The following is a 27,945-nucleotide window of genomic DNA, read 5'->3' as shown; positions in this document are numbered from 1 at the left end:
TTCATATATTTATGTATATTATATATATATATGTATATATGGAAAATATATCAAAAATGCAAGTAGGTACTCAAAGGAAAGCTCTTGATGAGTGTAACATCGGAATGAGCTTATATTTTTAAAAATGTCAATAGTAAAGAAAGTACAGTGCAATTTAATATAATTAAGAAACGATCTTGTATCTTGAGAACTATTGACATTTTTAAAGATATAAGCTCATCCCGATGTTACACTCATCGAGACCTTTCATTTGAGTACCCACATCAATTTTTCATATATTTATATATATTATATATATGTATATATGAAAAATATATCAAAAATGCAAGTAGGTACTCAAATGAAAGCTCTTGATGAGTGTAACATCGGAATGAGCTTATATTTTTAAAAATGTCAATAGTAAAGAAAGTACAGTGCAATTTAATATAATTAAGAAACGATCTTGTATCTTGAGAACTATTGACATTTTTAAAGATATAAGCTCATCCCGATGTTACACTCATCGAGACCTTTCATTTGAGTACCCACATCAATTTTCATATATTTATATATATCATATATATGTATATATGAAAAATATATCAAAAATGCAAGTAGGTACTCAAATGAAAGCTCTTGATGAGTGTAACATCGGAATGAGCTTATATTTTTAAAAATGTCAATAGTTAAGAAAGTACAATGCAATTTAATATAATTAAGAAACGATATTGTATCTTGAGAACTATTGAAATTTTTAAAGATATAAGCTCATCCCGATGTTACACTCATCGAGACCTTTCATTTGAGTACCCACATCAATTTTTCATATATTTATATATATTATATATATGTATATATGAAAAATATATCAAAAATGCAAGTAGGTACTCAAATGAAAGCTCTTGATGAGTGTAACATCGGGATGAGCTTATATCTTTAAAAACTTCAATAGGTAAGAAAGTACAATGCAATTTAATAAAATTTATTGTTTAATAAAGCAACTTTTTATTTATTTATAGTTCACGAGTCACGGCAGTCACATAGTGACTGCAAGGTTTCTACTTAATAAATTTTTTACGTTGAATAAATTTAATTTATTCAATTGTTTTTAATGTTATATACAAACATCTTGTATTTTTTTTTCTACAAATCTTATTGGATTATCTTAATCTTTATTTAACTAAAAATTATTGAGTGCTAATAAAAATTGGATTATTAAATTTCCATCAAACTTAAAAGACTAGTTATAGAAATATTCAAAATTATAAATGGTTAGAAAACTAAATTTAATAAAATGGCAGAAACAGCCGCGATTGACGTTCCCTCGACGTCAGGAAACAATACCGTCTCTGATGAAAAAAATAATGAACAAGTTGAAAGGAAGCAAACAGTGCTTGAAACACATGGATACGCTATCGGAAAAACTATCGGGAACGGTTCATATGCAACAGTAAAAGTAATTTAAATCGATAAATTTAATTAATATTTATTTAATATTAGTTTATTAAAAAATTCTCTAGATCGCTGAATCGCATCGACATAAATGTCAAGTAGCCATCAAAATAATTTCAAAATTCCAAGCGCCGTCCGATTATTTGATGAAATTCCTTCCAAGGGAAATTGAAGTTATCAAAGGTTTGAAGCATCCTAACTTGATCCGGTTTTTGCAAGCCATAGAAACAACTCATCGGTTTGTACCTAATTATCAATTACCTTGACCAAAACAATTAACAGCAAATAATTATTTTATTAAATATAGAGTCTATATTATAATGGAATTTGCACAAAATGGAAATTTATTAGACACAATTCGTCGCGATTTATATATTGACGAAAGAAGAAGCCGCAAATGGTTCAAACAACTCGTTGATGCTGTTGATTACTGTCACACACGCGGAATTGTTCATCGGTATTTAAATACACATTTAATTTTAATTTATAAGTCAATAATAATTTAATTAATCAGCATATCATTAAAATTAACAGTTAAAGATTTTCAATTTTAGTTAACAAATAAATTTATTCTAAAAAATGATTTTTCAAAAATTGCTTTTATAATTTTTAAAAATTTTTACATGTCAATTTTTCTTGCCATAATTTATTTGTTAAAAAAAATTCTAAAAATGAATTTAACTAATTTTATTTAATAAATTAATTTTTTCTAAAAAATTATTTTTATAATTTTTAAAAATTTTTACATGTCAATTTTTTTTCTCATTATTTTTTGTAATAATTTATTTGTTAAAAAAAATTCTAAAAATTTACTTTAATTAAATTCAATTAATTTTTATTTAACAAATAAATTTTTTCTTAAAAATCATTTTTAAAAAATTGCTTTTATAATTTTTAAAATTTCCACGTCAATTTTTTTCTTTTTATTTTTTGCCATAATTTATTTGTTAAAAAAAATTCTAAAAATTTACTTTAATTAAATTCAATTAATTTTTATTTAACAAATAAATTTTTTCTTAAAAATCATTTTTAAAAAATTGCTTTTATAATTTTTAAAAATTTCTACATGTCAATTTTTTCTCTCATTATTTTTTGCCATAATTACAGAGACATAAAATGCGAAAATTTATTAATGGACAAGAGTTTAAACATAAAATTATCGGACTTTGGATTCGCACGGGGTCAAGTGACGAAAACCGACGGTACAATAGTATTAAGTGAAACATTTTGCGGGAGTTATGCCTACGCATCACCAGAAATCCTACGCGGTATTCCTTACCAGCCTCAGATGTCTGATATCTGGTCACTGGGCGTCGTATTGTACGCGATGGTGTACGGTCGTCTTCCCTTTGACGATAAAAATTACGGACAACTTCTAAAGGTACCAAGGTATATTAAGAAACCCGTGTTGTCTTAAGAACAACTTTAAAAAATAATCCCAAAATTAAAACAATTTTTTTTTTTTTTTTTAATTATTAGCAAGTGCAGAACCACGTTAAATTTCCAAAAGACCCCAAAGTGTCTTACGCTTGCCGTTCATTGATCCGTAGGATTTTAGTACCTCAGCAGTCGCGGATTAAAATGGACACTATTAAATCCGATGATTGGTTGCTTAGTGATGCGCCAGTGGTAGACGAAAAGTCTACTCACGATAGAATTCTTGATATCTTACCAACTGAAACAATTGCACAAAAGCCTCAAGAGAACAACCACGAGATACTTATGGACCGGATGGTTCTTATAGACAAGCAATTGCATCGTAAAAAGTAGAACCATCGAGTACTTAAAATTTTTTTACATTTTTATTTGAATAACAAATTATTTTGTTTGATTTAACAATGGCTCTTTGTTCTATTGACTATCAAATGCATTTTATTAGAATTTTTTTACTTTTAAATTCTGTCATACGGTCGATCGATATTTAGCTATTGCTAAAATAATTATTGTGCTTAAAGCGAAAATTCCACCTGAGGTTATTCTATAAATATCTGTGGAAGCATCATCTAAAAAAAAGGAAAAATTTTATTTTTTTAATTAATTTCTGGTACATAAATCGCGTTCCAGATGCCATAAAGGCGTATAAATAAAAATCCTATTTTTTTTCCAAGTCCAAAAATAATTTTTGGTATGGAAAAAAATTTTTTTTTGCATTTCTACACGTTTCATACAAAATATGTTGATTTCTGAAAAAAAATTTTTTTTTTTAGGAACTAACGTATTTTTTCGTGAAATAGGCAAAAATGCAAAAAAAAATTTTTCTTCAAACTAAAAATTTTTTTGGACAGAAAAAATAATAGAGTTTTTATTATACGACCTTATGGCATCTGGAACGCGAAATAATTACTTACACTTTGCGTCATCGGAAGATTCCCAGCCGAAACTTTTTTCAACAGTTTTTTTCCACTGTTCATACAAAATATCTCGTTCTGAAATATTTTTTTTTAATTAATTCATTAATTTATTTATCAGGCCATTTTTTTTTTTTTTTTTTTTTTTTTTTTAATAAATTACCATCATCAACAATCATTGGCATGAAAATATCACTTGGCACAGCGGTATCTACTTTGAGATCCCAAACTTTAATCCCATCGGCACAGCCAGCAGCAATCGCAACCCCCAGCGCTGAAGTTTCACTCATCAAAGGCCTGACTTCCTTGTTAAATCAATTAATTATTCAATCAATTTAATTACTACTGATTTGCTTGATTTAATTATGGATAAATAATTTTTAAATTAAACTAATTAATTACCAACTGGAATACCGCAAATATCTGCTTGCATTTGCATTAATAAATTATTACTGGTCATGGATCCGTCAACAAGCAGTTTTCCTAATGTGAAGCCTGTGTCCTTTTTTATAGACTCTAAAATATCGCGGATTTGAAAGCAAATAGCTTGTAAAGCTGCCTTTATTATGTGAGTGCTTGTTGTGTTGTAGGTAATACCACAAATAATACTGTAAAAATTCCAAAATATGTATATTAGTATATTGATAGTCTTTTAAATCGTCTAAATTATTAAGAGAATAATAAAAATTTTGTTTCCGAGATAGTTATATGATAAAATTGGTTTTTTAGGTGAAATTTAGTGTCATTGCAAAAGTCTTGATTTGAATTTGTACCTTTTCAAGGTTTTATTACATTCTTACTGATAGTTAATTTATTATGATAAATATTTAGGTTGCATTCGAAAATGCTCTATCTCTAGACACATAATTAAGAAATGACCTTGTATCTCGTGAAATATTGACATTTTTAAAGATATAAGCTCATTTCGATGTTACACTCACCGAGACTTTTCATTTAAGTACCCACATCAATTTTTTATATATTTTATATACTTATATATATAAATATATAAAAATGCATGTGGGTACTCAAATGAAAGCTCTTGATAAGTGTAACATCGGGATGAGCTTGTATCTTTAAAAATGTCAATAGTTAAGAAAGTACAGTGCAATTTAACATAATTAAGAAATGGCCTTGTACCTTGTGAAATATTGACATTTTTAAATATATAAGCTCATCCCGATGTTACACTCATTGAGACCTTTCATTTGAGTACCCACATCAATTTTTCATATATTTTATATATATATATATATATATATATATATATATATATATATATATATATATATATATATATATATATATATATATGAAAAATATATGAAAATGCATGTGGGTACTCAAATGAAAGCTCTCGATGAGTGTAGCACCGGGATGAGCTTATATCCTTAAAAACGTCAATATTTAAGAAAGTAGAGTGCAATATAATAAAAGCTAATATTTAATAAAGCAAAATTTTAATTTGATATAGTTCACAAGTCACGGCAGTCACATAGTGACTGCAAGTTTGCTAGTTTTTATTTATTAAGATTCATAACTTTAATAAATAAATTTTTATTTGTTGAAATTAATTACAATACCTTTTAGCATCTTTGTTCCAATATGGAGCGTAAAGACCTGTAAATGCTGGTACAAATGTGACGTCCGTCGTCGAACGTTTATGAGTAATACACTCAGTATCATTAGAACTATCAATAAATATATTTAGATTATTTCTCAACCAATCTAAAATTATTCCTGCTATGGCTATTGAGCCCTCTAGGGCGTAAATTGGCGGTGATTTTGGTCCTAATTGATAAGCTACCGTGGTTAATAAGCCGTGCTTAGATTGTACCATCTAAAATCAACCACATTTAATCAATAAATAAATAATAATTATAATAATATGGCTAAAGTAAAAGAAAGACCCAGTTATTGACAATGGCCTAGTTATTGAAACTTGTAATTTTATTTTAATTAAAAAAAAAAAAAACAAGTCAACTCTAATAAATCAATAAATATAATTTTTGAGAGCATTTAATTTTTTTAATTAGAATAAAATTGCAAGTGTCAAACAACTAGGACAGTGTCAATAACTGGGTCTTTTACCTTACTAATTATAATTATAAATCATACCGAGGTCCCTGTATTATAAAGAAGAAAACATCCAGTACCATATGTACTTTTAGCTTTACCACGTTGTAAACACATTTGACCTAACAATGCAGACTGCTGATCACCTAAGCACTAATATTAAAATTTTAAATTACTATTTCAATAATTTAGCCGATAATTTTATGAGTATTCAAGTACTTACACCCGATATCGGTACACCTTTAAGCATATCATCATGAATAAATCCATAAATTTCAGAAGAACTGCGTATCTGGGGTAATATTTCTTTCGGAATATTAAAAAATGCTAGTAAAGTTGGATCCCATTTTAAAGTCGTTATGTTCATTAACATTGTACGTGATGCATTGGTAACGTCTGTACTGTGCGCGCCTCCATTTACTCCACCAGTTAAATTCTAATAATATTAATTGCAAAAAAAAAAATTCAATAAAATTATTGATAATTAAATTATAGAAAAAATTAATAATACTAAAGTTAGCCGACGTTTTTAATTTTTTGATTATTTTTCATTTATTAAATTAGAACTAAAAAATATTTTTAAAAAATTGCACTTATAGTTTTTCAAGTTTTTTACAAATGAAATTTTTTTTTTTTGTAATAATTTTTTTAATAAAAAAAATTTTTTTAATTTTTAGATCTCGGCTAACTTAATTTTCATAAAAAATTACATGAAAATAAAATTAACAGACAGCTGACAATTTTCAGAATTTTTTTTATTAATAAAATGATTGCAAAAAAATTAAAAAAAAAAATTACACCTATAAAAAATTTAAAAAACTATACGTGCAATTTTTTAAAAATATTTTTTTGTTCTAATTTAATTAATGAAAATAAATCTAAAAATTAAAATCGTCGGCTAAGTTTAATAATGACACTGAAGTTAGCAGACATCTAAAAATTTTTTATTTTTTTTTATTAATTAAATTACAACTAAAAAGATATTTCTAAAAAAAATGCTCTTATAGTTTTTCAAGTTTTTTACATGTGTAATTTTTTTTTTAATTGTTTAATTGAAGTTTTTTCAATAAAAAATTTATAAAAATTTTGAAATGTCGGCTAACTTAATTTTCATCTTTAATATTATAAAATTACCCAAATAATCCATGAATCAATTGTACCAAACATACAACGTTTATTATCAATACTTTCTTGTACCCTAGGTACATTATTTAACAACCATTTTAATTTTAATGCACTAAAGTAAGGGCTTATTGGTAAACCACATAGCGGCTTGAGGTAGTTTTTATTTTTATTGCGAATTCCCTTTAATATGTCATCAACAATTACTGAAGTTCGCGTGTCCATCCATACTAAGCAAACAAATTATATTGAGTATTAATTGATATTTTATGTAACACAATTAGCGATAATATATAATAATTATCTGGTAATTATTGAAGAAAATAATAATAATTACCTATGGCGTTGTATAATGGCTCCCCAGTGACATAATCCCAAACTACTGTTGTCTCTCGTTGGTTTGTCACTCCAATAGCAACTATATCTGCCGGATCTATCCTAAGTTGCTCGAGATTAATTACTGTTTGTTTCAGACATTCTCTGACAGCGTTTATAATGGCAATAGGATCCTGTTCAACCCATCCTTCTTCAGGATTCAACAGCGGTATCGTTGTTTGGTGATACGTCAATACTTCAGCAGTATCTGCTGCAAACACCTTCCAAAAAAAGATCAATTAATTAATTAATTAATTAATTACTCACTCATAAAAGATAAATTATTGAATAAATAATTATAATACATACCATAAATCTCACATTGCTGGTTCCTTCATCGATTGCTCCAACCAGTGGACCATATCTGTTCATTGATTCATTTTTAATCATTGGTTTAGAATATTTTATTGTCATTAATTGTAAAATTTATAGTTTTAATTCTTTTAAGATTTATTGCAATTATTTTATTACTGAAAGTGATCTCATTACGGTAACTTATAGATAATGGAGATATTTTATATTATACTTATGATTGATGTTATTTAATTTTATATTGATGCCAAGCATTCTTATTTTTTTCTTATTATTAAAAAAAAATCACAGATAAGTGTGCGCAAGAAAAAGATTCTCTTTCACAATCCACCGAATTAATTTACAGGAACTGCAACTGCAGCGCCATCACACTAAAAGCTTGCGGTTATTATTGTTTCTATATTACTGACACGGGGGCGCTTCGATAAATCAGAGGTCTACTTTCTAGTCTGTTATAATAATACCAACACTGAATTAGAATGATACTGAAGTTTGCTGACAGCTGTCAATTTTTTTAATTTTTATAAAAAATTCTTCTAATAATTTTTTTTTAATTTTGATATTTTGAATTTTTTTCATAATAATTTTATTTCTATAAAATTATAAAAGAATTTTTAACTTTAGTGTCTTAGACTAAAAACACAAATCTGAAAATTTCTATGAAATTAAAGTTAGCAGTCACTTAACAATTTTTTAATTTTATTTAACAACAAAATTTGTCCCAAAAAATCATTTTTAAAAAATTGCATTTTTTATTTTTTTAAATTTTCACATGTCAATTTTTTTTTATAATTTCTTTTTGCTATAATTTATTTGTTATAGAATTTTAAAAATTATGAAATATATGCTAAATTAATTTTCAAAAAATTTCTATAATAAAAAAGTTAGCCGACATTTTTAATTTTTTTATTTTGCTTCATTTATTAAATTAGAACTAAAAAATATTTTTTTAAAATTGCACTTACAGTTTTTCAAATTTTTTTTTTAATTTTTTGTAATAATTTTTTTCAAAAAATAATTATAATACTAAAGTTAGCCGACGGTTTTAATTTTTTTATGTATTAAATTGTAACTAAAAAATATTTTTTAGAAATTGCACTTATAGTTTTTCAAGTTTTTTAATAATGAAAAATTTTTTTTAATTATTTTGTCATTAAGAAAAAATTATAAAAATTTTTAAATGTCGACTAGCTTAATTTTCATAAAAAAATTATAAGAATTATAAGATGTCAGCTAACTTAACTTTCATAAATTTTTCTAATCTAAAATTTTACATGACATTAGAGTCAGCTGTCACTAAACCACTTTTTAATTTTTTTAAACAAACAAATTTGTTCTGAAAAATTATTTTAAAAATTTTTAAATTTTTACTTGTCAATTTTTTTTGATAACACTAAAATTAGCCGACGTTTTTAATTTTTTGATTTTTTTTAATTATTAAATTAGAACTAAAAAATATTTTTTAAAAATTGCACTTTTAGAGTTTTTCAAGTTTTTTACAAATGAAAATTTTTTTTGATTATTTTGCAATAATTTTTTTAATAAAAAAAAATTCTAAAAATTTTTAAATGTCAGCTAACTTTCATTTTTTTTTGCGTTAATTTATATGAAAATTAATCTAGCACATATTTAATAATTTAAAAAATTTTATAACAAGTAAATTATAGCAAAAAAAAATTGACATTTAGAAATTTAAAAAAATAAAAAATGCAATTTTTTAAAAATAATTTTTTGAAATAAATCTTTTTGTTAAATAAAATGAAAAAATTTTCAGCTAACTTTAATGTCATTTAATTTATTTGTTATAAAAATTCTTAAAATTATAATGACTCAAAAGTTAGCAGACACTTGACCATTTTTAATTTTTTTTTAACAAACAAATTTGTAAAAAAAAATTATTTTTAAAAAATTGCATTTTTCATTTTTTTAAATTTCTACGTCAATTTTTTTGTTAAAAAAATTCTAAAAATGATTAAATATCTGCTAAATTAATTTTAATAAAATTATTGAGTATCTGCTGGATAAATTTTCATGAATTTTACAAAAAAAAATAATATTTTTTTTATTTAAACAATTAACAAATAAGGTAAATATAAAACACAATTCTTATCAAACGTAACTAAAATATCTAAGCATAAATAAATGAATTTATTTACATACAGTGACATATATTTCAGGTTCGTCACTTAACTTATGTTATGAAATATAAAGAGATAATAATAATTAAAACTGGCGAGTGTGCTAGAAAAGGCTTAGAAATAATATAAGTAAAGATAGGAGGTAAGAAGTGTGTGTGCGTATTAATACGTAAATCGACATTCAATAATAATTTAATTGCCGCACCTCGAAATTTGAGCCCCACTCGGAAGCAACAAGCAACAAGCACCTGTTGCCGAACGCGCCTACCTGTTTCACTTGTGTACTCTATACTGTGTACGTTGGATCGGTGGATCCCCTGTATAGAACTGGTACTCGCGGTATTATATCGGCGACTGTACAACGCACTACACTAGGACTTGCTAGAGGTGGCTGGAGGAGGTGGGCTCTGGCTGGAGGCCCCGAGACCCGAGACCGAGTACCAGACCGCTTCTCTGACAGTCAGAGTTAGCACTCGGAGTTTGCCGTACTCGCTGCATACAGTTTTATTTATCGTGTCCTCGCCATATAATAATATGCATTGGCACCGATTACGTGGCATTATCATTCATATCTTCAATATTTGATTAAATAAAATTGATAATTGTCATTTTTGTTTTTATATCTTCATTGATATCGCATCGGATTGATCAACAATAATTGGTAAATTATTAATTATTAACAAGTTTTAAATTACGTGTGAAATGTCTTAATGTAATTTAACATCAGCTAGCACGCGGAGTTATTCTTCACAAGATAATGCGACAGTGAAAGATATTTATTAATATCACTTATGTGTGATATTTTCGTGAGTAAATAATTATTTAAAGTGAACAAGTGTGCGTTAGTTGTTCAACGATATGACTTTATATTTTTTACAATAATTATTACGAGTACGAAGACGATACCGGAATATGGCGGAAGAGGCTGATCAGGGAACACTCTGCTATGGACCAGGCAGTATTGCTGGAGCTGTTATTGGAACTTTTTTAACAACTATCCTTATTTTGGCTGTTACTATTTTTTTATACCGACAGTGGCGCAAACACAAAGGTAAGAATTAATTAAAATTTATTTAGCAGATATTTAATTGTTTTAGACTTAGAAAAAAAATGAAAATTAATTCAGTTGATATTTGATAATTTTTTTAATTTTTGTTAACAAATAAATTATGACAAAAAAATAAGAAAAAAAAATTGACATCTAAAAATTTTTAAAAATAAAAAATGCAATTTTTTTTAATAATTTTTTATAATTAATTTAATTGTTAAATAAAATTAAAAAGTGGTCAGATGACAGCTAACTTTAATGTCATATTAATTGATAATAATAAAGTTAGCCGACATTTTTGATTTTTTTATTTTGCTTAATTTATTAAATTATAACTAAATAATATTTTTAAAAAATTGCACTTATAGTTTTTGAAGTTTTTAACAAATGAAAAAATTTTTTTTCTTTTTTTTGTAATAATTCTTTAATAAAAAAAAATCATAAAAATTTTTAGATGTCGGCTAACTTTATTTTCATTATTAATTTAGCAGATATTTTATAATTTTAATAATTTTTCTAATAAATAAATTACAGCATAAAAAAAATAAGAAAAAAAATGGACATTTAGAAATTTTAATAAATTAAAAATGCAATTTTTTAAAAATAATTTTTTGGAACAAAACTTTTTGTTAAATAAAATTAAAAAATGATCACGTGACAGCTAACGTTAATATCATGAAATAGAAAATTAATTTGAATCAAGACAAAAAATTCTTGAATTAAGTAAAATTTGCTTAAACCAAGAAAAATTTTTTAGTTTAAGAATTTTTTTACTCAAATTTACCAAGGTGAAATTTTTAAAAATTATTTACTTAACTCAAATAAATTTTTTAGAAAATAAATTATAGCAAAAAAAAATTGAGCTGTAAAAATTTTAATAAATAAAAAATGCAATTTTTTTAAAATAATTTTTTGGAACAAATTTGTTTGTTAAAAAAAAATTAAAAAATGATCAAAACTGCTAAATTGAGAATTATTATTTTTTATTACATTTATTAATATAAATAAACGGTACTAATTATCCGATATTATGTATTGCAGTTGATTATGTAAAAAAAAATGAGTCGCTGGTCTGGTGAAATATTTAAATGCATAATATTTTTTAATAATTGCAGCACGAGGAATAGTTTTTAAAAGTAAATAACGATAACTTGTACTTCTTGTAGACAGTTCAAGGTTTCAAAGATTTGTTTACGACACCTGAGTGTTTAAAAACTAATATAAATTCAAACAAATGACAAGTTATTACGAGTGTTTTGTTGTCATTGATTGTCTGAGAAATCTTGCCGCGATAAAAAAAAAAAAAAAAAAAAAAAAATGAAAATTACATTGGCAGGTTACAGCAAGAGGACAATTGTTATGTTTGATAAAATACGAGTTGCGTATGTATATTATTGTTTGTGGATGCCAGTCGCGTTTCTTGATTCACGGTCTATGCGTAAACATAACTTGACACGTATATTTATGTCGCAGCACGTAAAATACCTGAGTTTCTGTCGATCCTGGGGTGTACACTAATGTTTAATACTTACATATACATTTATGTTATACATATGGATGGATGTATAATAAAGACTGTGTGAATAAAAGCGTTGCGCTTCGATGAACGAGCAGAGCTCCGATTTCCAGTGCGAGATTGGAATCTTCAGTAGCACGCATTTGCCATGAGTATATAATACCCTCGTCGAGGAAGAACAAGAACAAGACGAAGGAAGATTCCAGGAGATAATTTACAATCGCTATAGATTACAGAGTGTAATGATATTCGAGTGAAAATTACCCTTGGCAATGAGAATGAGATATTTCAATGCTCCAGTAAATATCTAAATAAATTTATTGACTGGAGAACAAAATTATTGGCTCAAGAAAATTTTCGGGTTCCTGAAGGAAGACCGAAGTAAAAATTTTTCTTTTAATTCTGTTCTTGGTGGAAGTCATTTTTTTTTAATTCAAATTATCATAAATACTTGATACAATAAATTTTTATATTTGATCAAGATTTTTAGATACTTTAAAAAAGCAGCGCCACTTACTTCAACTGAGAAAAAAATTCTCTCTCTTTGAGAAAATTTTTCTTTTGAATATTTGATACCTATTTTAGATTATTTTAGCGTGCAATTATACATATTGAATGAAAAAAAATGATTCAATATTATTTGATCTTTCCATTTGACATGTTAATCAATAAAAATATTAATGAAAATTTACTTCTATCTTTATATTTAATTTTTTGGAGCAAGAGAAATTTTTTCGAGACAAGAAAATTTACTTCTATCAACAACTAAATTTTTTGGAGCAAGAGGCTGAATTTTCTCAAAACAACAAGATTTTCTTGACTTAAATAAATATTCTTGGATCAAGATACGTTTTTCTTGAAATTTTATTCTTGGTGAAAGTAATTTTTTCTTAATTCAAATTATCATAAATACTTGATACAATAAATTTTTATATTTAATCAAGATTTTTAGATACTTTAGGGAAGCAGCGCCACTTACTTCAACTGAGAAAAAAATTTTCTCACTTTGAGAAAATTTTTCTTTTGAATATTTGATACCTATTTTATATTATTTTAGCGTGCAATTATACATATTGAATGAAAAAAAATGATTCAATATTATTTGATCTTCCCATTTGACATGTTAATCAATAAAAATATTAATGAAAATTTACTTCTATCTTTATATTTAATTTTTTGGAGCAAAAGGCTAAATTTTTTCAAAACAACAAGATTTTCTTGACTTAAATAAATTTTCTTGGATCAAGATACGTATTTCTTAAAGCAAGAGAATTAATTTTGTTGGAATAAGTGAAATTTCTTGTCAAAAAAAATTTTTTTTTCCTTTAAGAAAATAATTAGGAAGAAAAATATTTTCTTGGCTCAAGTGAACTTTTTTTTCTGTGTCGTTGAATTTTTCAATGCAATAAAGATAATGAATATTGAATTTGTGATTATTGTCATGTGTATAGTCCACGTGTGTATAAAAATAAGTCAATAGAAAAATAAAAAATGAGAGCGTTGAGATAATACAATTATTTGATAAATCAACAGATAAGATTTCAAGGAATATCAGCAGGTGATTTTGTATATCTCACACGAAATAATGTTACAACAATTTATGAGTTGAGGTTAGTTGTAGAGGCGAAAAATACGGGCATGATGCCTGATCTCTGATGTCTTGTCTCTAATCTGGGCTTAAGAGCTGAGAACCGATTGCACATATTTTATTTATATTTTTTTCACTCCTAATAGTGATGCGAGAAATTCCTAAGAGAGCCTCTACTCCTTCGTGAGTGAGGAAAGCGTGGGACATCTGCTTCGAGGTATATTCTCATTATGTTACACGTACCTCTGCTCATGAGACGACGTCCTACATTCGCGTGTTTTATTTATAATTTGTTCCATCTCATAACACAAACAATGACATTAATATAACAACAACAACAACAACAACAATCATAATAAATTTATTCATTATTATCAAAATTTATTTATAAGCTTTTAAATTTACTCTTGATAATTTGAATCTATCGAGATGAAAATAAATCAGATAAAAAATTCCAAGCCATCGAAACAGACCGGATGAACGGGGTTTTGGTTTTAAAAAATTTCATATAAATATATGTCTGTATATATAGATATAAAAGTAAAAAATACGAGTTGGAGTGGACCACAGTCGTCAGAAATCCGGTATTTTGCGCGCGTGACCAGGCTACCTGTTACATTACGACGAAGAAGAACAGGATGATGATGATGATGATGATGATGATGATGATTATTATTATGAAGAAGAAGAAGAGGCGGACGCCCGAGAAGGATAAAAATGAAGAAGACTAAGTGTTGTACACCTTAAAAATAAGGTTTCACCTGTCGAGACACGTATAAAATATTTTTTCCCACAGTCGACAGATTTTTCCTTCGAAACTTTTGACAAATAAAAAATATCCAATAAATACCTAAAAAAAATAAAAAGATAGACGTTAAATAATAAAGATAAAAAATATTTGGACGTAAGACTGGTTGAGCGATAAAATTTTTTGTTATTTACCTTCTGGTGGTTTTCGCATCCGCATTTCGCGCGTGAGTATGATCCAACGAACCAGAGAAATAAATAAATAAATAAATAAATAAATAAAGTAAAAGATAATAAATAATATAAAAAGAGCAAAGACCCAAGAGGTTGTGTTGGCTGTGGCGTACACGTTCGTTGTATACATACTCTTGGGTAATATAAAAGAATGCACACGCATCAGGGGCCCCTGAGGTGCATACCTGCCGCATGCCACAAGTCCTATCGGACTCAACGACCTGGCAGCGGGTTTACGGCAAATATCCCGATATACCCGCACAACCGCGCACTTTCTAAAAGCCTTGGTCGATTTCGCCAGCCAATACCTATATGTACACAATACTTGTACATACAAACATATCCAACATGTCTAATGTATACCTCCAGTGTATAGTACCATAATCCGTTGATCCTGCGGGTGAGTGCACTTGTTATTCAAAAGATCCTTAGCTCAGACAAAAAATGGATCAGGTATATTTTTAATGAAGGTCGGGCGTATTCTCCCATTTCATTTTGTCTCTGTTTGTCGACGGTTTGTATACACAGAAAGAAAAATTTCTTGACTGAAGAACAAAATTCTTGGCTCAAGAAAATTTTCGGGTACCTGAAGGAAGACTGAAGTTGTATTGGCCGAAGTAAAAATTTTTCTTGAAATTCTATTCTTGGTCAAAGTCATTTTTTCTTCATTCAAATGATCATAAATACTTGATACAATAAATTTTTATATTTGATCAAGATTTTTAGATACTTTAGGAAAGCAGCGCCAGTTACTTCATCTGAGTAAAATATTTTCTCACCTTGAGAAAATTTTTCTCTTGAATATTTGATACCTATTTTATATTATTTTAGCGTGCAATTATACATATTAAATGAAAAAAAATGATTCAATATTATTTGATCTTCCCATTTGACATGTTAATCAATGAAAATTTACTGCTATCTTTATATTTAACTTGTTGGAGCAAGAGAGAAATTTACTCAAGACAAGAAAATTGACTTTTATCAAGAACTAAATTTTTTGGAGCAAGAGACTGAATTTTCTTAAAACAACAAGATTTTCTTGACTTAAATAAATTTTCTTGGATCAAGATACGTATTTCTTAAAGCAAGAGAATTAATTTTGTTGAAATAAGTGAAATTTCTTGTGTCAAAAAAAAATTTTTTTCCCTCAAGAAAATAATTAGGAAGAAAAATATTTTCTTGGATCAAGTGAGCCTTTTTTTCTGTGTACACAGAAAGAAAAATTTCTTAACTGGAGAACAAAATTCTTGGCTCAAGAAAATTTTCGGGTGCCTGAAAGAAGACCGAAGTTGTGTTGGCCGAAGTTAAAATTTTTCTTGAAATTCTATTCTTGGTGGAAGTCATTTTTTCTTAATTCAAATTATCATAAATACTTGATACAATAAATTTTTACATTTGATCATGATTTTTAGATACTTTTGGAAAGCAGCGCCAGTTACTTCAGCTGAGTAAAATATTTTCTCACCTTGAGAAAATTTTTCTCTTGAATATTTGATACCTATTTTATATTATTTTAGCGTGCAATTATACATATTAAATGAAAAAAAATGATTCAATATTATTTGATCTTCCCATTTGACATGTTAATCAATGAAAATTTACTTCTATCTTTATATTTAATTTGTTGGAGCAAGAGAGAAATTTACTCAAGACAAGAAAATTGACTTTTATCAAGAACTAAATTTTTTGGAGCAAGAGACTGAATTTTCTTAAAACAACAAGATTTTCTTGACTTAAATAAATTTTCTTGGATCAAGATACGTATTTCTTGAATCAAGAGAATTAATTTTGTTGAAATAAGTGAAATTTCTTGTGTTATAAAAAAATTTTTTTTTCGCTCAAGAAAATAATTACGAAGAAAAATATTTTCTTGGCTCAAGTGAACCATTTTTTCTGTGTAAAGATATTATTAAGTTAGTAGACTATTCACATTGGTTTTGCTGGTATCAGCTGCTCGACTTAAGCCTCGACTAGCAAACAAATTAATTCTAGTATTTTTCCATGTTCATGCAAATAGCATGTTAATGTCGGAAGACTCCAATTATAAACTAAAGGTTTTATCTATATCAGAACAGAGTTACCAAGGTTTATATCTTTACTACTTACTCGTTAAAACCTTCGCACCAGTATCCTGTACAGTATGCAGCATGCATTTGAGTACCAACCAGCTTCATACAGACCTTATTATATTATACATGCTAGTTCCACACAGTACCAGTAGGAAAGTGAAATGTGTTGAAGAATTTAAGCTATTTTCCCATTTCCCCTCTCAGCTCCTCCCTCTTCTGGAGAAATATTACCTCGACCGCGTGTTCAATAGTTAAAAGCCCATTTATTTAGTACTTTTAACTTTAAAAAGCCATCCGGGATTTATACCTGTTGATTTTTCACTAAAGGAATTTAACTATGATATCAGTTTAAATTCCTCCGTAACTATACGTCTAATTTATTTATTTATTTAATAATACCCACTAGGTATAATATACTCATATATATATTTAATAATTACAGATTAATACCGAGGACATGAAAAGTTATTAAATAAATTTAAAAATCAACTGATCATTAATCATGAAACGTAGACCAGTGTGACATATTTAAATCACTTGATAATTCACCGTGAAGGTTCATCGAGTCTGCTCTTTTATTTACGTTGTTTTTCACGTCCCTTCTCCTGGGGCCGTAGGTCTACATATTTAATATTTAATAACACGTACACATGTGTTATTAAACTCATAGATACACAGGAAAAAAAATTCACTTGAGCCAAGGAAATATTTTTCTTCCTAATTAGAATTTAGAATTTAGAATTTGGTTTATTAATAAATGCCAAGGCATAAGCCAAATGGCAATTTCAGTACATAGTAAATTAATTTAAGTCAATTAAGCGGAGAAAAATACAATCGTGAGTACATAAAATAATAAAAATTTAATTTACAATAGTAGAAAATAACAATTTATCAGATAATGATTAGTTTGAAGCTAAAAGTACCAACTAATTCAATGAATTTGATCACTATCTTAGATTCATAAATTTGAGAATTCTACTTTTCAATTATCAAGATTCAGTAGATGATTGTAGACTTGATTTTTAAAAACTTGCAAGCTTGAAGAAGTAACAATTTCAGCAGGTAATTCTTCCCAAAGTCTTATCACTGTCACCACAAAGGATTTCTCTAAATAAGTAGAAGTAAAGTGAGGTAGTTTGAAGGAGGTGTGTTTTTTTTTGACAAAAAAAATTTTTTTTTACACAAGAAATTTCACTTATTCCAACAAAATTAATTCTCTTGATTTAAGTAATACGTATCTTGATCCAAGAAAATTTATTTAAGTCAAGAAAATCTTGTTGTTTTAAGAAAATTCAGCCTTTTGCTCCAAAAAATTTAGTTCTTGAGAGAAGTAAATTTTCTTGTCTTGGGAAAATTTCTCTCTTGCTGCAAAAAATTAAATATAAAGATAGAAGTAAATTTTCATTAATATTTTTATTGATTAACATGTCAAATGGAAAGATCAAATAATATTGAATCATTTTTTTTTTATTCAATATGTATAATTGCACGCTAAAATAATTTATTTATTTATTTATTATTTAATTTCAATGCCAAGGCAGTATAGCCAAATGGCAAAAGTATACAAAAAGAGTTACAATAAAAGTAAACGTATGACTAATGAAAATATAAAATTTCAAAAATATTAGATATTAAGAATTGATCGTTTTTCTTTACTTTACTTTGCAATACAATTATGACAAATACAAGAAAAAAAAATAAATTTGAGTATAAAAACTGAGCATTAAAAATTTAAGAGTTAAACTCAGTGGTACAAATTATACAAATTATAGAAGATGATAATCTGAGATGATCTAGAACGATAAACTCATGTAACAGAAATGTGTAAATGAATATCATCGGTTTGAAAATTAGGATTCATTGTCTTCTTTAAAAGTTTGAAATTAAGATTCATTATCTCGTTCACTAATATAAAATAGTAAAATAATATAAAATAGGTATCAAATATTCAGGAGAAAAATTTTCTCAAGGTGAGAAAATTTTTTTTTTGCCCTCTGGGCGGAAAGTGGCAACTTTGGTCTCACTGCGCTAAACAAAGTTGCCGCTTTCCTCCTTCCTCGGACAAAAAAATATTATACAGCTCTTGGGAAGTAAAAAAGAAAACCTCAGATCACATGTTTGTTGACCTCGGCTTCGCCTCGGCCAACAATTACATGTGATCTAAGGCTTTTCTTATTTTCTTTCCCAAGAGGTGTAATATACTATTCTCAGCTGAAGTAAGTGGCGCTGCTTCCCTAAAGTATCTCAAAATCTTGATCAAATTGTAAATAAATAAATTTGTTAATAAATAAAAATTTATTGCATCAAGTATTTATGATAATTTGAATTCCTTCAGGTCTTCCTTCAGGCACCCGAAAATTTTCTTGAGCCAAGAATTTTGTTCTCCAGTCAAGAAATTTTTTTTTCTGGGCAGTAGACCACCGATTATCCCAGAAAAATAAAAAAAAATAATTCCAGTTCAGTAAATACTTAAAAATTAATTATCAAGCAATAAAACTCATGAACGTTTATCGTCGCTTAAATGTGTGCTTGTATGCATCACATAATACTATACTGTGGATAGAAGATAGAAGTAAATACAAGAGCTAAATGACCGCAAGAACAAGTACAAGAGTTTAAGAGTCTGCAAGCTGGCGACGCGTGACCGGTCAACGTTGCAGCGAGTATTTGTTGAAGCAAATTTTTTTTTTATTTATACAATATTTATTTATTTATTTATTTATGTACCTATTTTTATTTTATTTCAGTTTATAAAACGCCACGCCTAGCATTTTTGCATAATCACATCTTGCTATCACAATCCTCTGCTTATATTCTCGTTAACCCGCCCAAATGGCTATGTATATTTATATATATGTATGTATGTACGAGCGAACTATTACATCGGCGCTCCCTGTACGTGACAATTAACTGTTCTGGATGTTGAGCATTGTGCCCTATAACTACACCGAGAGAGCTGTAGGAATTTCATCTCGGGCAAGGTGCGCCTTTATTCATCCCGTCAACCAGTTGAAAAATTTTTCAACGAGTCTTCTTAGATTCAAATCCTCAAGTTCTGTAATCAAAAAAATAATCATAAACTCATGAATAGCAAATTAAAAGTCTCAAGTAAAAGAAATAATTTGAGATCATGATCAAGCTCTACATTTTTATTTTGATACAAATATTATTATGTTAAAATTAGCAATCACTTTATTACTTTTTTTTTTAACAAATAAATTTGGGTAATTATTTATTTATTCATTTATTCAGATTTAAATGCCAAAGCAAAAAGCCAGATGGCAAAAGTACAGTAGAATATAATTAAAGTACATTTAAAACCATAAACACAGTCATTATCAAAATGAAAGATTGTGACTCAAAAAGACAGCGTAAATAGAAAATATACAAAAGAAAAATATAAACAATCATAGATCTGAGCAGTGTTGTTTTGTACATATCAGTATATACTATAAATTATTTTAGAATATTTGCAGACTTTGATTATAAGTGGGGTCAGCCCTATTTTGGGCGATAACTAGGTGAAAAATTAAATTTTTCAAATTTATTTTTGATTTTGCTTGTTTTTACGGCGGATTTATGATAAAAAATGTCGTGAAATAAAAAAAATAAAGATTTCGATAGCTTTTTTTGTCATCAAAAATTGGGAAAAATTTTAGCTCTCATGTTTTTGGATAAAATTTCTATTTTATCTTTTTTTGATGTTTTTTTAAAAAGTACATGAAAAAACGAACAATTAAAAAAAAAGTTGAATATCTTAATTTTTTAAAAAATTTATAAATTTTTTTGAAAATTTGTTAAAATTATAATCAATTTTTTTTTTAAATTATTCATTTTTTTATGTATTTTTTAAAAAAAAATATTTTAATAAAATCAAATAGAAATTTCGTTCAAAAAAATGAAAATTAAAATGTTTGACCCAACTTGTAAATATTTACCTAAATTTATTCCGAAAAATTATTTTTAAAAAATTGCATCTTTATTTTTTCAAATTTCTACACGTCAATTTTTTTTTGTCCTAATTTATTTGTTACAAAAGTTCTTAAAATTATCAAATATCTGCTAAATTAATTTTCATACAAATATTTATTGATAATTTATGGTAATATTAATTTTTATCTATTTATATTACTCCAAAAAATATAAAATTAATATAATTATCTCATCTAAATTCTTACTTAAAAATAAAATTAATCTTTCTATTTATAAATTTTTAAATTATCTAGCGGCGTCTGATAGAATCTTAAAAAAAAAAAAAAATTAAGAATAAGACAGAATAAAATTACCATTTCATAATTAAATTTCGTTTACGTAAAAATCCGATTGTGACATCCTTTCTAAAAGCTAATCTTCATATTACTATTTAATACTTATTTTAGATAATGATCTTGCTAGTTTGGTAACTAAAAAAATGACAATGACATTAATAATGAGCTTAATCATGACCTTAAATTAAACAAAAATTAAAGAGTTACATGAAATAATTCAAAGCAACTTGATTTAATTTACCGTAGCTGTTTTTTTGATTCACTTACTTACTTACTGTAAGTCCAATATATACAAGTGAACGAGGTAAAGACTGAGACCGGTGGTAGCTCTTCGGAAAAGGCAATTGCAAACGACTTGCGGTCAGCCTCGCCACGTTACAATTCGCCGTAAACAGACGTAGGCCTACAGCAACAACATCAACAACAACAACAACAACAACAACATCAACAGCAGGAAAGCTAACTCCGGTGAAAAGTATCGAGAAATCTGGTGGTAAAGTAGCTTGTTGACCGGTTGGTTTGTTTGTATGTTAAATGCATCAATAACAAACTTCTAAGTCAGCTAAATTCCATTGAGACGTCATTTCTACCGGTTCTCCAACTGGATACATACCAATTGTCGTAGATCTAAGACAGGTTGTCCAGATAGAGTCTAGAGTATACAGAAAGAAAAATTTCTTGACTGGAGAACAAAATTCTTGGCTCAAGAAAATTTTCGGGTGCCTAAAAGAAGACCGAAGTTGTGTTTGCCGAAGTTAAAATTTTTCTTGAAATTCTATTCTTGGTGGAAGTCATTTCTGCTTAATTCAAATTATCATAAATACTTGATACAATAAATTTTTATATTTGATCAAGATTTTTAGATACTTTTGGAAAGCAGCGCCAGTTACTTTGAGAAAATTTTTCTCTTGAATATTTGATACCTATTTTATATTATTTTAGCGTGCAATTATACGCATTAAATGAAAAAAAATGATTCAATATTGTTTGATCTTTCCATTTGACATGTTAATCAATAAAAATATTAATGAAAATTTACTTCTTTATATTTAATTTTTTGGAGCAAGAGAGAAATTTTCTCAAGACAAAAACATTAACTTCTATCAAGAACTAAATTTTTTGGAGCAAGAGGCTGAATTTTCTCAAAACAACAAGATTTTCTTGACTTAAATAAATTTTATTGGATCAAGATACGTATTTTTTAAAGCAAGAGAATTAATTTTGTTGGAATAAGTGAAATTTATTGTGTTAAAAAAAAATTTTTTTTTCGCTCAAAAAAATAATTAGAAAGAGAAATATTTTCTTGGATCAAATGAGCCTTTTTTTCTGTGTACAGAGAAAGAAAAATTTCTTAACTGGAGATCGAAATTCTTGGCTAAAGAAAATTTTCGGCTGCCTGAAGGAAGACCGAAGTTGTGTTGGCCGAAGTTAAAATTTTTCTTGAAATTCTATTCTTGGTGGAAGTCATTTTTTCTCAATTCAAATTATCATAAATACTTGATACAATAAATTTTTATATTTGATCAAGATTTTTAGATACTTTAGGGAAGCAGTGCCACTTACTTGAGCTGAGAAAAAAATTTTCTCACCTTGAGAAAATTTTTCTCTTGAATATTTGATACCCAATTTATATTATTTTAGCGTGCAATTATATATATTGAATGAAAAAAAATGATTCAATATTATTTGATCTTCCCATTTGACATGTTAATCAATGAAAATTTACTTCTATCTTTATATTTAATTTGTTGGAGCAAGAGAGAAATTTACTCAAGACAAGAAAATTGACTTTTATCAAGAACTAAATTTTTTGGAACAAAAGACTGAATTTTCTCAAAACAACAAGATTTTCTTGACTTAAATAAATTTTCTTGGATCAAGATACGTATTTCTCAAAGCAAGAGAATTAATTTTGTTCGAATAAGTGAAATTTCTCATTAAAAAAAAATTTGTTTTCCCTCAAGAAAATCATTAGGAAGAAAAATATTTTCTTGGCTCGTGAACCTTTTTTTCTGTGTAGAAGTCAAAAATAAAAACATTGACAGGACTTGATGGAAAATGTTTTGAGAGTTGATCCTTTGCTAGCTCGGCTGGAGTTTGGTCCCAAGTTGAGTGGCTGAGCCAATACAACAGACTCTCCTCAGCTTTATATTAGAGACTAGAGTAGTCTCTGCTGTATTATTGTATATATATTTATACAAGTCCATGCAGCTGAGCAGAAGTGAGACGGAATAGCAGGGTTTGGTGGTTTAGATGTAGAAATGTAGAAGAAGGCGCGGTGAAGAGCGAGCAAGAACGATCTGGGTATAGAAGTAAAGAGCGAAGTGAAGAGGGGAAACGCGAGCCAGCTCACCTTGGCGCCCATGGTATGCGCCCACTGGCGTCACCGTCAACGGCGTAGCCTCGTTCGCCTTAGCTTTACTTGTCTTATGTCTTACGTCCAGCTCGTTGCTCGTTATTACATCCTATCCTGCCCTGACTAATCGTTTATCTTGTTTTCATAGTAAATCAGAAGAGTGAGTCAACAATTACTTAAGCCGCTTTTTTCCTCGACACTTATATCATGGCTGATGTTACTTTAAATTAACCGCAATTTTTATTTGGAGTATGTAACGCCGTAATTGTCTTCAAAAAGAAGAAAACAGAGTAAGAGTAAGACAACTAACAGACATTTCATCGCATCGTTGCTTTTATGTGCAATGTATTATATCCACTTGTCCTCTGATGTATTATATTATATTATACTCCATTGCACATTAGCATCATGTTCAAAGTGCACTCCATGCTGCATAATATCTAATATTGTATGCTTCGTGGATCAGTCAAGCATGGAAATAATTATTATGCTGTGACAAATGAAAAAATTCTGATAAGAATCCAGCGAGACCATAAAAATATTAATAAATATATTTATATAACAATATACTTGGAAGTCAAGTATCAGTTTTGCTCGTTAATTGTTCTACGCTGCTATAATTAGCTAATTACTAATTCACGATGCGCTGATAGTCTTCACTGTGTTGAATGTGGTGGTATATTAGCACTAGTATACTGAAGAAAAAAAATTTACTTGAGTCAAGTAAATAATTTTGAAGAAAATCATCTTCTTTATTTAAGTAGAAAAATTTGGGAGTTATTTACAAGTGGGGTCATTAATTAATATTTAAAAATTTTTTTTATTTTGCTTATTTTTACAGCGCATGTATGATAAAAAAAGTCGAGAAAGAAAAAAATTTCGGTAGCTTTTTTGCCTTCAAAAGTTGGAAAAAATTTTGGCTCTCATGTTTTTGGATAAAATTACTATTTTATTTTTTTTTGAAAAGTACATAAAAAAATGAACAATTTTAAAAAAATTGAATATCACAACTTTCTAAAAAATTTATAAATTTTTTTTAAAATTTGTTAAAATTGTAATCAACTTTTTTTTTAAATTGTTTATTTTTTATGTTTTTAAAAAAAATATATCAATAAAATCAAATAGAAATTTTCTTAAAAAAAATGAAAATTAAAAGGGTGGATTCCACTTTGGCCATATCTAGGTAAAAAATTAACATTTTTTAATTGTTTTTTTATTCTGCTTGTTTTTACGGCGCATTTATGATAAAAAATGTCGTGAAAAAAAAAAAAAATAAAGATTTCGGTAGTTTTTTTTTGCCTTCAAAAGTTGGAAAAAATTTTGGCTTTTATGTTTTTGGATAAAATTTCTATTTTATCTTTTTTTGATATATATTTTTTTGAAAATTACATAGAAAAAAGAACAATTTAAAAAAAAAATTGAATATCACAATTTTTTAAAACCTTTATAAATTTTTTTGAGAATTTTTTAAAATTATAATCTACTTTTTTTTTTAAATTGTTCATTTTTTCATCTATTTAAAAAAAAAAATTATATCAATAAAATCAAATATAAATTTCGTTCAAAAAAATGAAAATTAAAATGGTTGACCCCACTTGTAAATAATTATCAATAAATTTTTCTTGATTCAAGAATTTTTCGTCTTGATTCAAGATAAAATTTTTCAAAATTATTTTCTTGGTTTAAGAATTTTTTATCTTTATTCAAGTTAATTTTCAGTCTACCAGTAAAGTGCTAAAGAGTACTTTTTCAGCGTACGAATGAAGAAAACTAATATACACTTGAAGATTAACTAAACAGTACTTAATACACACATTACTGTGTCAAGATATTGTACATACATATGCAGACGAGTGAATAAAAGTTTAGTACTTGAATATGCAGCAACGTTGACAGAATATTGAAGCAATAATATAATTTGCATCTTTGAGAAAACGTGGATGAAATACTTTTATCTTTCTTCATCTTAATATTGCTGCTCATCAATCTGTTTTTGTGCTTCGGCATCACATCATCAGCATAGTCATCGATTGCGCACACTTGGCCTACGTGATTGGTCTCTCACACGTATTACATAATGTGGATATGATATATATGGTGGTATATATCTTCTGCGCAATGCTGAGTAGATAATAGATCTTACATTATAAATTATACATTTTTTTCTTCACTAATCTTGTGTTATTAAATACTAAACACTTTTTAATAATATAATAGTCATTTTATCTAATAGTATATTAATATTTTTTTTTTTATGAAAATTAAATTAAATAAGCCGACATCTAAAAATTTTTATAATTTATTTTGTTGAAAAATAATTTTTTAAAAATTAAAACAAAAATTTTCACATGTAGAAAATTTTTAAAATTATGCGTGGAATTTTTTAAAAATAGTTTCTTATTGTTAGTTCTAATTTTTAATTAATAAAAAAAATAAAAAATTATTGAGTGTTGGCTAACTTAATTATAATACTGAAGTTAGCCGACGTTTTTAATTTTTTGATTTTTTCTTTAATAAAAAAATATTTTTAAAAAAATTGCACTGCCAGTTTTTAAAGTTTTTTACAAATGAAAATTAAAAAAAATTTTTTTGTAATCATTTTTTCAATAAAAAAAAAATTCTAAAAATTTTTAGATGTCTAACTTAATTTTTTTTTTATTTTTTTTTTTTTCAGTACATTTAAAATTTGCGACGAAAAGTGAGAAGACTATAAATAAACATTGAATAAGAAGAAATTATCTAGAATGATTATATTTTTTTTTAACTACGGATATGAATCAACATTTAAGTTGTTGCTCGGAAATCAGACATACTTGTACTTGTCTGATTGATGTAAAAAATGTAGGAGTGCGGAGAGTGGAGTATGATGTCTTGAGTATGATTGGTGGGAGTGAATATTATAATGTCGAGTAAGTAATATAATGGCAAAGGATATATTTAATATATAATATATATTGTATTATATAGTGAGGATAGCAGGTGTAGCGGGAACGCGTGCTAAAGGAATGCGTTTCCTTCCTGTTATGATGTTGCTACTAAACATGGCCTTGTGGGATCCACCAGATTCAGATGACGTACTGGCAATCAATAGTATAAGGCATTGTTGCTTCCGTTTACCTCTGCTACTTTTATTTTTATATTTGGCTATGATATTGTAAAAAATATTTCCAACTAATCTGATCAATTAATCGATCGGATAGAGCAAAAAGCTCTGTCTATTGGTAATTATTGGTGGACAAAATAAAACTGCAACCGGCGGTCCGTGGATTATGATATCGGAGATTTAATAAAAGTATAAATTTAGGTTTCGATTGGGCTAACTATTGGTTTGGGTGGAAGTAAAACCTTGACACTAAATTGAATCACCGCCTCTTTGTCATGTGAAATTAAATTTATTATTATTATTTCTTTTTTATGTTACGTTTAGTAGGAAATTTTAAATGCGTAGTCTAAAAAAAAAAATTAACTTGAATCGAAAGAAAAGTTCTTGAATTAAATAATACTAGCAACTTTGCAGTTACTATGTGACTTGTGAAATATGAATAAATAAAATTTTGCGTTATTAAATAATAACTATTGGTAAATTGCACTGTATTTTCTTAAGTATTGACGTTTTTAAAGATATAAGCTCATTCTGATGTTACACTCATCAAGAGCTTTCATTTGAGTACCCACATCAATTTTTCATATATTTTATATATTCATATATATAAATATATGAAAAATTGATGTGGGTACTCAAATGAAAAGTCTTGATGAGGATAACATCGGAATGAGCTTATATCTTTAAAAATGTCAATAGTTCACAAGATATAAGGTCGTTTCTTAATTATGTTAAATTGCACTGTACTTTTTTAGCTATTGACGTTTTTAAAGATATAAGCCTATTCCGTTGTTACACTCCTCAAGAGCTTTCATTTGAGTACCCACATGCATTTTGATATATTTTTCATATATACATATATATAATATATATAAATATATGAAAAATTGATGTGGGTACTCAAATGAAAGGTCTCGATCATTGTAATGTCGGGGTGAGCTTATATCATTAAAAATGTCAATAGTTCACGAGATACAAGGTCATTTCTTAATTATGCATTTAGAGATAAAGCATTTTCGAATGCAACCTAAATACTTATCATAATAAATTGACTATCGGTGAGAATGATATGAAACCTTGAAAAGGTACAAATTTAAATTAAGTTCTCTACAATGACACTAAATTTCACTAAATAAACTAATTTTATCATATAACTATTCTGGACAAGAAAAAATTTCTTGGTTTAAAAATGTTTCTACCCAAATCAAAAA

At 27.0% G+C, this 27,945-nt stretch overlaps 4 protein-coding genes across 9 annotated transcripts in view; 2 read left to right on the top strand and 2 right to left on the bottom strand.

The window, feature by feature from the left end:
* The first annotated feature begins 1,153 nt into the window (after nucleotides 1–1,153).
* Nucleotides 1,154–3,290, top strand: LOC123259994 (testis-specific serine/threonine-protein kinase 1-like). Of its 2 annotated transcripts, none has more exons than XM_044720879.1 (5): nucleotides 1,154–1,435; nucleotides 1,500–1,669; nucleotides 1,739–1,888; nucleotides 2,539–2,812; nucleotides 2,911–3,290. In XM_044720879.1, the coding sequence occupies exons 1-5, from the start codon at nucleotides 1,274–1,276 to the stop codon at nucleotides 3,199–3,201; spliced, it is 1,047 nt and encodes a 348-aa protein (XP_044576814.1). In that variant the 5' UTR covers nucleotides 1,154–1,273; the 3' UTR covers nucleotides 3,202–3,290. The 2 variants fall into 2 exon arrangements, with proteins under 2 accessions (XP_044576814.1, XP_044576815.1); XM_044720880.1 differs by having other exon boundaries at nucleotides 2,539–2,820; nucleotides 2,911–3,110.
* On the bottom strand, nucleotides 3,212–10,157 carry LOC123259993 (glycerol kinase-like). Of its 4 annotated transcripts, none has more exons than XM_044720878.1 (11): nucleotides 10,071–10,157; nucleotides 7,662–7,716; nucleotides 7,315–7,573; nucleotides 6,990–7,207; nucleotides 6,079–6,291; nucleotides 5,898–6,008; nucleotides 5,363–5,619; nucleotides 4,182–4,387; nucleotides 3,943–4,080; nucleotides 3,780–3,857; nucleotides 3,212–3,434 (listed from the first exon to the last, which is right to left on the bottom strand). In XM_044720878.1, the coding sequence occupies exons 2-11, from the start codon at nucleotides 7,662–7,664 to the stop codon at nucleotides 3,334–3,336; spliced, it is 1,584 nt and encodes a 527-aa protein (XP_044576813.1). In that variant the 5' UTR covers nucleotides 7,665–7,716; nucleotides 10,071–10,157; the 3' UTR covers nucleotides 3,212–3,333. The 4 variants fall into 4 exon arrangements, 3 of the variants coding, with proteins under 3 accessions (XP_044576813.1, XP_044576812.1, XP_044576811.1); XM_044720877.1 differs by having other exon boundaries at nucleotides 10,008–10,134; XM_044720876.1 differs by lacking the exon at nucleotides 10,071–10,157 and having other exon boundaries at nucleotides 7,662–8,006.
* Nucleotides 10,158–10,239: 82 nt separating this feature from the next.
* The window catches only part of LOC123259992, a 24,291-nt gene continuing 6,585 nt past the window's right edge, over nucleotides 10,240–27,945 (top strand). The window contains exon 1 of one of the 2 annotated variants that reach the window (XM_044720874.1): nucleotides 10,240–10,853. In XM_044720874.1, coding sequence (XP_044576809.1) covers nucleotides 10,715–10,853 — 139 coding nt within the window. In that variant the 5' untranslated portion in view covers nucleotides 10,240–10,714. Of the gene's footprint in view, nucleotides 10,854–26,518; nucleotides 26,541–27,945 lie in introns of those variants that run through there. The other variant, XM_044720875.1, reaches the window with a different exon arrangement.
* LOC123259997 (cysteine-rich PDZ-binding protein) overlaps nucleotides 17,986–27,945 on the bottom strand; it is a 21,662-nt gene continuing 11,702 nt past the window's right edge. The window contains exon 3 of the mRNA XM_044720886.1: nucleotides 17,986–18,001. The gene's annotated coding sequence lies outside the window, so the exon portion shown is untranslated. The remainder of the gene's footprint in view (nucleotides 18,002–27,945) is intronic.

This window comes from Cotesia glomerata, linkage group LG2, assembly GCF_020080835.1.
Source record: "Cotesia glomerata isolate CgM1 linkage group LG2, MPM_Cglom_v2.3, whole genome shotgun sequence".
NCBI classification, from domain to species: Eukaryota; Metazoa; Arthropoda; class Insecta; order Hymenoptera; family Braconidae; genus Cotesia; species Cotesia glomerata.
The sequence above is the reverse complement of the archived record's forward strand: the minus strand, read 5'-3'. Positions and strand labels throughout refer to the sequence as shown.